Below are 9,399 nucleotides of genomic sequence, written 5' to 3'. Positions count from 1 at the left end.
CGGAATTTAAAAAAAGAAATATTAAAAGACGAGTCTAGAGTCCATATAGGAATATATATAATTTACAAATAACTAAAATTTAATATTAAAAATTATTAATAACTAACACGTATATAAAATACAATATGAATATTACAAGTTATTGCAAAATTTAAAATTATGTTGTTATTTTAATATATTTGAATAATATATTGAAAAAACATATATGCTATTATATGAGAGAAAATATAATGATGCTAGCCGCACAATCTGCGCGTGCTACCATGCTAGTTGAAGAGAAAATTAAGTGCAAGCCGCAGTTGGTGCGGAAAAAAAGAGCCTCTTATTCGTCTGCACAATTACAGGTTGCAAATTGGATTGCTGCTATGCACTTGTATTACAGTATTCACTCCACTGGTAAACACAGCAAACTCTCATCTCTCTCCATGACGCCGCAAAGCATCCGTGCCAATAGGACGGGTCCCTCGGGCAAACGCAACTGGCAAACCCGTAGGGCCGCGAGCAGCGAACTCGATCGATCACACCAGCTTTAGCGCGGCTCCCGCCGTTTCCGGCCAAGTGCCCCGCTCGCCGGATTTCCAGAACGGGAAGCAGCAGCACGTACGCCGCGGATCACCCCAATATTACTCACCGGCTCACCGCGAGACGAGCAACCACAAGAAGAAAAAATCTGTACTACTAGCGCGTAGTAGTGTAGTGTAGTGTAGCGGCGTGGTCGGCCAAGCACGTGCAGGGTGGAGAAGTGCGTCTTGTTCTTGGAGTGTGGTAAAAAAATATCCTTTGCTTCTTTTTGTGTGTGTTGAGTTTTGTTGGGGGAGGGAGGTGTTGGATCGCGGAGGCATGGCTCATGCACGCGCATCAGTCGAGGGGGTAGCATGTGTCATCGCCGCCCGTGTTCCAGAGGAAGTGCGCGTAGGCTGCCGCGTGGTGCGAGTTGCTGGGTTCGGCGGCGATGGCCTCCTGGTACGTCTCCTCCGCGGCCGCGAGGTCATTGCGCGCTTTCCACAGGAAAGTCGCGTACCGACCCATCGCCTCCGCGTCCGCCGGCTCCGCGCGCACCGCCCGCTTGAAGTAGTGCTCCGCCCTGCATCCGCGCAAAACCACCACCTCGGTCAGCGCCCGTAAAACCCCAAGAGGCCCCGGCGGCCATTTCGTCGAACGGCTGGCGACGTGGCGCGCAGCAACTCACCGATCGTGGTCGCGCTGCACCGTGTACAGGAACTGGGCAAAGTTGGACAGCAGCAGCGAGTTGTCTGGCTCCTCGGACACGGCTCGCTCGTACCGCTCCTCCGTCGCCGCGAACTCCGCCGTGTCCTCCGTGTCCAGCTTGGCCTCCACCGGCGCCACGAGCTGCCCCAGTGTGTCCGGGTCCATCAGCGCCTCGGCGCGAACGCTCGCCTGCATCCTGGTAGCCTCATCGGCTATCCTTTTCCAGATGACCAGTTCGTCCTCTGTCTCCTCCACGGCCATTGCTTCTGACACGGGCACGGCCTCCTCCGCGCCAGCTCCCGGCGTACCCTGTGACGCATCCTGCGGCAACACCGCGCCGCTTTGCCGATTTGACCACTCGTCCGAGCGACCGTCGCCGGTTGCCCCGGCGACCGGCCGCACCTTGCCGCCGCCGCCGCTGTTGCCACCCACCGAGGCCGTTCGGCCGATGGACAACGTCTTGAGCGAGGCATGGTCGAACCGCTGGTGGGAATGAGACTGCTCCGCGTGCTGGGTGTCGACCATCGCCACAGTCGCCGCGGGGGGCTGGGGAGGCGGGAGCGTGGCGGCGGCCGCGACGCTGTCGCCCATGGAGTAGACGGTGAAGTTGGCGAGCAGAAGCATCACGGAGACCATGAGGGCGGGGGTGCCGGAGAAGATGTGCTGGAAGAGCCACACGAAGGAGGCGTGCATCTCGGCGTGGACGCGCGCGAGCACGCGCTGCAGGTCCTCGTAGAAGAGCGCCTGCCGCATCTGCAGCGTGAAGCTCTGCAGCTCCCGGATGATGAGCACCATCGACGAGAACGCGCGCCCCACCGCGCCGCGCGCGGACTCGCCGGCGCAGTCGATCAGCCGCTCGTCCCACCGGCCCTGCTGCTGCTGCTGCTGCTTCTTCCGCTTGAGCATCCGCAGCGACAGCGGCAACCCCACGCTGCTCGCGCTCCGCTCCACGCTCGCCGGCCACCCGCAGCCAGCGGCGCCAGGGTGCAGCCCCACCGCCAGCTCCTGAATCCTCCGCAAGAACTCCTCGTCGTCCCCGCCGTCGCTCCCGATGCTGTCAATGCTAGCGCTGAGAGCGCGCCTTGCCATCTGGTGCCCGCCGGCGCGCCGGCGGGTCATACCGACGCTCCAGCTAGCCAGCGACGACTGCCCTCTCGACAGCCTGACACCTCCAAGAACGCCATGCCGCCGCGACGTCGTCGCGGCGGCAGACGACGAAGGCGACAGCGACGACGACGACGACGTCGTGACGGCGCATGGCGACGACGTCACGGCCGCGACCTGGATGCCCATGGGTCGCAGCGACCACCCTCCCGGCCACCCACCGGAGCGACGGTTGGGAAATGGCCCACACAGCTCCACAACCGTGGGAGGCTGGCTAAATGCGAGGGGGTGGCAAAGGAAGAGGAAGAGGAAGAGGGGGAGGGGGAAACGAGCGGTGGCCTTATTTCAGGATCCGGGAGGCGTGTCCTGGTCAACCACCCCCACGCAGCTCGTGAAGGATCTAGCACTCCTGCTACTGCCGCTACCGGTGACACCAGTTTCACGAAACAAAATAGAAACGATACGGTACGCCCCTCCTTAATATAGGCTTGAGCCAAAATTAGGCGCTCACACACTCGAGATACGAATGGCAAGCAGTATATACTTTGGAGGGGGGGGGGAGAGAAAAAAAAATCAAGAACAAAAATATGAGATGGTGTTCAGTAGCGAGTGAAGAGGGAAGAAGAGTGATGGGAGAAGACGAAGAGCGTGTAGGGAGGCCTTGCCTATTTATTTCGTGCGTGCCACCCGGATGCATTGCATGAGTGTGCGGCCGAAGAATCCGTAGACCGCCTCACTCTCCTGTACGGCTCCCCTCTCTCATCATCAACGTGTGTGCTGGGTATGGCCACCCCGAATTTCTGTGACTTTTTTCTTATTGTCTCCTACTTATTATTCATAAGTGTGCAAAAAAGCCAAATATACTTTCCAGAAAGACATCTCAGAATTATTTTAGGAAAAAACTTGTTTATTTGGGCCATTCCTTTTATATTAGAAAATTCAAGAAACCTTTAACCGCTATACATTGCCATTGTACAATAAAATTTATTTCCCTTCAGAAGAAAATGCAATACTTACTTTTGACATTTAGGCTTTCTACAGTCTTTAATATACGACTTTAACCATAGTTTTTTATTATAATAAATCTATAATAGTCTAATAAGTTTATGAAATTATGAATGTATCGTGCTTTAGCATTCAAGTTCGTTTTCAAAGGAGGATGGCGTATCATAATATCTTTGGTTTTGTCAAATTATAGCTTAGGCTTTGGTTTAATAGTTATGCATGTTGAAAATCCGGTATATTCTGTACTTTCAAGTACTATTTTTATTTTTTGGAACCAAAGCATAGAATTCCATTTCAAGGAAGGATGATGCACCGTAGTGCCTCTGGTTTTCTCAAGCCTTGCTTTTTGGCCTATGCTTTGATGGTTGTGCATGCTAAAAGGCTAGCACGTTTCATATTTTTCAAGAAAAATCTGTACGTGCTATTTTAAAAATATTTTTAAACTAAGCATTTAAAAATTTATTTATGGATAACTAAAAGAACTGCTACTGCATATTGTATCCAAAACATCAATATAGCCATTTAAGTTGCTGATCGTTTGACACGAAGTACATAATCGGCTAAAGCTTGACCAGAGCAGCTAGTACAGTGTACAGTATGTAGTAAAGAACGACATTTCAGCTCATTTCACGTGGTTTAACTTGAAAGAACAAGAAAAAAAAAAGAGACCAGAAGCAACTCTCAAACGTGTCCACCTCTGTTCACGTGCCAACAGCTGCGGCGGTGGCGCTGCAACTGTGAAGCCTCGAGGCTTTTGTTGCTCCCTCCGCGGCTCCCGTCCCACACGTGTCCGCCATTAAGCCGCGGTGTCAATCGGTCACCACACTGCGCTAGGCAAGTCATGCCCGCCCCCATGGTCGCCCATGGACTCATCTGTACAGTGAAGTCGCGCATGGGCTTCACTCCACTCTGGCCTCACGCTTGCACATCTCCTCCCCACCGGTGCTGCTCTCGTGCAACACGGTGGTGGTGCTGATGCGGCTCACTACTCGACGCCTGAGCTGACATTTTTTGGAGATACCTCCAGTTAGCGTCTCTTATTCCGTGTCCTAGTAGTTCACCGGTTGTAGAAATGATTGAGTTAAAATTCTACCTCTACCAATACTGTCTTTCTCCTTGCAAATCGCGACACTGACGCTGAACTGATGATAGCGCCTAGCAAGCGGACCTCGTACGTTCATCACGGCACCAACCACCAGCACGGTTCGGAACGCACGCGCGTTTCGGCAATTTTTTTTCCCGAAAGGCACCCATCCGATTCGGACCTTTCCGCTCGCTGGCGAGTGGCGACACGGCGCGCCTAGCTAGACGCCGAGACGGTAACGGAAAATATCTCGGGCCTGGGGGGTGGGGGGTGTTTACGAGCGGACGGACGGTTGGGAGGGCGTCGAGAGGGGGGCCCCGATGGGCGCCACGTTCCCATCGAGCCGGTGTTGGGATCGACCCGGCCAAACGGGCCGGAGGAGATTTCGATCGCCCCGGTGGAATCGGTTGGTGGTTTGCCCCCGAATTGGACGGTCGAGACGGGGGCGGCGTTGTGGCGAGCGGCCGCGAGGACCAGTCCTAGGTCGCGCCTGGGCCACCCCCGCGGCCCGGCCCCGCCTCGCCTCGGCGTCGCGCGAGCGACAGCGGAAACGTGAGCCACGGCTAGCCGCCAAGCGAGGGTGTGCAAGTTGCATCGCCATCACTGTACGAGTATAACTTGGATTTCCTCTCCTTGTTGATGACGGAGACGCCTGGTGGTTGTTTTTCTTCTCCCCTCCTCCCAATTATACTCTTCAGTTTTTTTTTTCATATTTACAGTGGTATGTCGGGAACATGGTGCCTATTAATGACACCAGAATGCATATATTCATATTACTCTTCTTTTTTCTGGAGAGAGGCAGAGACGAATTAAGGATCGAAGTGCTACTTGTAATGGAATGAAAGGGAGAGAAAGAAACAGAAAGTAGATGTGCACACCCTTGCAGCAAGTTGATTTTGATTGTTTCTGTACAAGTAACTTTCCTTCCTCAGTGATTTTGATTGTTTCGCTCTCTTCCTCCTGATGGGCCCTGGAGCAACGATTTGATGTTGGCTCGATTGCGTTGTTCTGATTCACGACAGTATCAGTTGGATGGCCCAGATTTTGAACTCGAAGGTAGATACGCATGGTTGGATTCATGCGTCTTTCAATCTAGATCAGTGAGTGCTTCCGATTAACCAGGTTTAAAACGCCGAGCTTACCATGTATCTGTTCTGAACTTTCAGCAAGGGTGTCTTCTCGTCTAGATGCGCTGTCCTACTCTTCTACCAACATTTTTGGTAGTACTGCTCAAGCCCTCCAATCATTTTGGGATGGAGTGAATCTACTTGGGGAAAGTTTACGGACAAACAGTAGATATCAAAGAGAGATCCAGCATTTTGTGTGGTTGCAGAGAAATTCCGTCTCCCTTCCTGATCGATCAACCTATGGCCAGTAGAAGGTTTTGTTTTGATCCTTGCCTGCATGTCATGTTCTTTTCCGCGGCCTGGTAGATATGAACAATATTTTAGATGGAACTATCATCAGAATGGCCAATTCTCAGTTAGATCAATGTACTTAGCCTTAATTAATAATGGTTACATTGACAGAAATAAGTTAATTTGGAAACTCAAGATGCCGCTTAAGATCAAGATCTTTATGTGGTATTTGCTTAAGGGAGTTATGTTAACCAAGGATAATTTAGCAAGACGGAATTGGACTGGTAATTTAAGATGTTGCTTTTGTACGAAAAATGAGACTATCCAACATCTGTTCATTGATTGTCATTTTACAAAGTTTATTTGGAGGGCAGTTCAGTTTTCTTTTGGTTTATATATTCCTATTAGCATATCTCATATTTTTGATGATTGGCTTCAAGGAGTCATAAACAAAAAGAGCAAACTGATACTTGTTGGAGCTTCTGCCTTGTGTTGGGCACTGTGGCTGAGTAGGAATGATAGGGTTTTTGACAAATCACCTACTATTACTTATATGCAGGTCATTTTCAAGGCAACATATTGGCTTCGTCTGTGGGCACAGTTACAAAAGTGTGATGAAGATGCAGATTTCTTAATTGTTGCATGTCGTAAGGTTGAAACGATGGTTATGCAACTGTTTGCCAATCATGGATGGAGATTTACCAATAAACTGGAATAATGTTATTTTGTCTAGTTTGGTTGGTGTGTTTGCTTCTATTTGAACTTCACTCTTACAGAGTGCTAGTTTGTAATAATTGGCTGTAACTCTTTCGAATAAAGGTCGGGATGCTATTTCATTCCATTATCTAAAAAGATATGAACGATATCTCCAACGAAGCATATATATGCCCACAGAACCAAAATTGGGTGATTGGTGCAACTCCCGTAGCCTTTGCTAGTTTGAATACTCCCCACTTCTCAATCCACTTTCTACCGCATGAACACTGAAATGCAGAACCAGAAATGCTTGATTACCTCAACTTGATCTGAGCCTGTCATAAATTAGTATAGTTCTACAAGAGTTTGTTACCTGCAAGAACTACCTCAACTTGATCTGAACTTGTCATAAATTAGTATAGTTCTGCAAGAGTTGTTACCTGCAAGATTTTATTTCTTGCAAAGAGAAAAAAAAAACACACAAAGAATAAGACGTATGATGGCACTTCAAAATGATTGCTTTTGATTAGTAGCTGCGTATTAGCCGCACACTGACATAGATCAGGCGACCTTTAACAGTTGGCGACATGAGTAGGCTTTGTCATCTTCAGATTACATGTATCCCTCGCGATGTGGACGGCAGTCGTTCCGTATTTGTGCTCCTTGCTCAGAATTCTTCTTTCTGGCTATCATGACGTTAAAAGCGTGATAGGTGCCGATTGAAAATGACGATTGAAATTTGCAGGAAGTGGCGATTGAAAGGAAGGAAGCGCAAAATGCATTCATCAACAAAGGTCAGGACTTGATTCCTTCTTTTGTTCAAGATTCTAATGTGGCCCTTATGGATATGGCTAGTATTTTAGGAGTTAACTTAGGCTGTGCTATTGATAATATTGATTCAAACTTGTCTTTGATTAAAGACTTAGAATGTGCTAGAATTAGTTTATTTTTAAAAGAACAAGAGGTTATGAAGAATAAGAATTGTGAATCTAAAACTGAGATAGAATTCCCTGTGGAAAATTTGCTTGATGAATTGTGCTCTTCTGAGGGATATGACTCTGATTTGGAGCACATTGACTCTTTACTTAAAGGCTCTCATTTTTCTGGTAGTAAGCATAAAAACAAAAGAGGAAACCTTGAGATTTTCAAGGTCACTCCAAAGATGAGTAGGAAAAAATATAATAAAAAAACCAGGAAAAAAATGAAAGGACTTTTTTGGAATATTAGAGGAATGGGTCAGGTTGAAAAAACTAGTCATTTACAAGATTTGATTAAGGAAAAAAACATTGATTTTGTTGGGATTATGGAGTCCATAAAGCAGGATTTCTCTGCTGGTCTATTGAGAGGTCTAAGTGGTAACAAAAATATGAAATGGGAGTGGTTGCCGGCTATGGGTCACTCAAGAGGATTTTTGGTAGGAATTAACATTGACAAACTGAGTATGTTGGCTGTTTCAAAAGGAGATTTTCATGTTAAAATTGAATTGCAAGATATGTGTCACGACCGGAATTAACCCAACGGGCGTTCCTTACGTGCGTGTATTATTCCTTGTCCCAGGAGGCAAGGTACACCAAAAGTTGATACATTTCAGAGTTTATCAAGCGGAAGCGTAAATAGTTAATTTATTACATGGGCGGCGAAGGCCCAGCATACACAAAGACAAACGAGAAACAGTGGAAGACTAGGGCGACGACCACAGGCGCTTGACGGCAGGCACGAGCTAGACACCAAAGCCTTCTTCTTCCAGGGGCTCCTCTTCTTGGTTTGGGAAAAAATTGAGCAAGACTGAGTACAACCACCGTACTCAACAAGACACACCCACAAGTGCAGGATAAATGCAAGGGAGTACAAGGGGGTTATAATATAAAGGGTTAGGGTTTGTAGTAAACAGCATTAAAAGACACTTAGTTGCTCAAAGCTATTTTGTAAACATGATTCCAGAGCTATACAATATTATTAATCAAGGCCGTGAACCCACACGAACATGCCTTAATCCAAGGCCTACGATGATTCAGACCGAACTGGCAACCCGACCCTGGGTCCCAGCTCGTCCCAAGCCAACCCAGGCCAACCATTCCACATTTTAGTTGTTAAGCAGGTTTTAAGAATTAAAACACTAACTTGGGTACATTGCTCGGCTTGCCCATAACCGAGGGCGCGGCTATTCGAATAGATTATACTCTGATCAGAGGTGTACATCTTTACCCACAAGACACATCTTCCTCACGTGTAACCACGTGCCACATACCACCACGGTATACGGACGGAAGATGTGACATAGTTTCCAACCCATCCTAGCCATAGACAAGAGTACCGACCCAACCCCACCTACGGCCGGAACCCCCGGGACAGGTATGCAGGACTGCGCCCCTAGCAGCAGGACACCGGCCCTGTGCCATGACATCTCGACTACCGGGCCGCAGCTTGTGTAGCCTTCATTTGTCCTAGAGATGTCCATCGACCCCCGACTTCGTCCATCTCCATCCGTGTACTTTTGTTTATAACCAGACTGAGCCACAAACTAAGCCGCACCGTGGGTCCCACGCGTCAGCCGCACCCGAGGGCGCGGGCGGCTGACGGCCGGGCGCCACGCGGCAGCCACTCGGCGCGCCCGAGGGCGGCCAAGCCGGCGCAGCCGGCGGGAGGCGGCGCCCGCGCCCTATGGTCGCCGGCGGCGGCCATAGGCACGGCGGAGCGGCGGCCGAGAGAGGGGAAGGGAAGGGGGAAAAAGAAGCGGCGGTCCACGGCTCACCCTAGGTCGACGGCGACAACGAAAAAGGTGGCCGGAGCGGAGGAAGGCGGCGGCGCGGCTCAGGTCGACGGGGTCGACGGCGTTCCGGCGGCCGGCGAGCGAAACGGAGGGGTGGACGAGGTCGGCGAGGATGCGGCAAAGCCGAAGGAGGCGGCGCCGAGGTGGGAGGTGGTCCGGGGCGACGACGGCGG

The 9,399-nt window shown here is 49.9% G+C and overlaps 1 protein-coding gene and 1 long non-coding RNA gene across 2 annotated transcripts; one reads left to right on the top strand and one right to left on the bottom strand.

Annotated features, from left to right (window-relative positions):
- Positions 1–282: 282 nt before the first annotated feature.
- On the bottom strand, positions 283–2,628 carry LOC4324827 (uncharacterized). Its single transcript, XM_015766556.3, has 2 exons — positions 1,190–2,628; positions 283–1,084 (listed from the first exon to the last, which is right to left on the bottom strand). Exons 1-2 carry the CDS (start codon positions 2,500–2,502, stop codon positions 859–861), a joined length of 1,539 nt encoding a protein of 512 aa, XP_015622042.1. The 5' UTR covers positions 2,503–2,628; the 3' UTR covers positions 283–858.
- A 2,170-nt stretch (positions 2,629–4,798) lies between these two features.
- Positions 4,799–6,612, top strand: LOC112937601 (uncharacterized). Its single transcript, XR_003240233.2, has 4 exons — positions 4,799–5,060; positions 5,205–5,458; positions 5,569–5,783; positions 6,320–6,612. It is a non-coding gene; the product is annotated as an uncharacterized lncRNA (long non-coding RNA).
- Positions 6,613–9,399: the final 2,787 nt, after the last annotated feature.

This window comes from Oryza sativa, chromosome 1 (genome assembly GCF_034140825.1).
Source record: "Oryza sativa Japonica Group chromosome 1, ASM3414082v1".
NCBI classification, from domain to species: Eukaryota; Viridiplantae; Streptophyta; class Magnoliopsida; order Poales; family Poaceae; genus Oryza; species Oryza sativa.
This window is presented reverse-complemented; position numbering and strand designations above follow the sequence as displayed.

What these genes read in the sequence shown, in the direction of transcription:
- LOC4324827 (XM_015766556.3), bottom strand. Translation starts at nt 2,502, where the DNA reads ATGGGCATCCAGGTCGCGGCCGTGACGTCGTCGCCATGCGCCGTCACG. An exon ending in GTGCAGCGCGACCACGATCG is followed by an intron (nt 1,085 to 1,189) that starts GTGAGTTGCTGC and finishes GCGCGGATGCAG; the next exon opens with GGCGGAGCACTACTTCAAGC.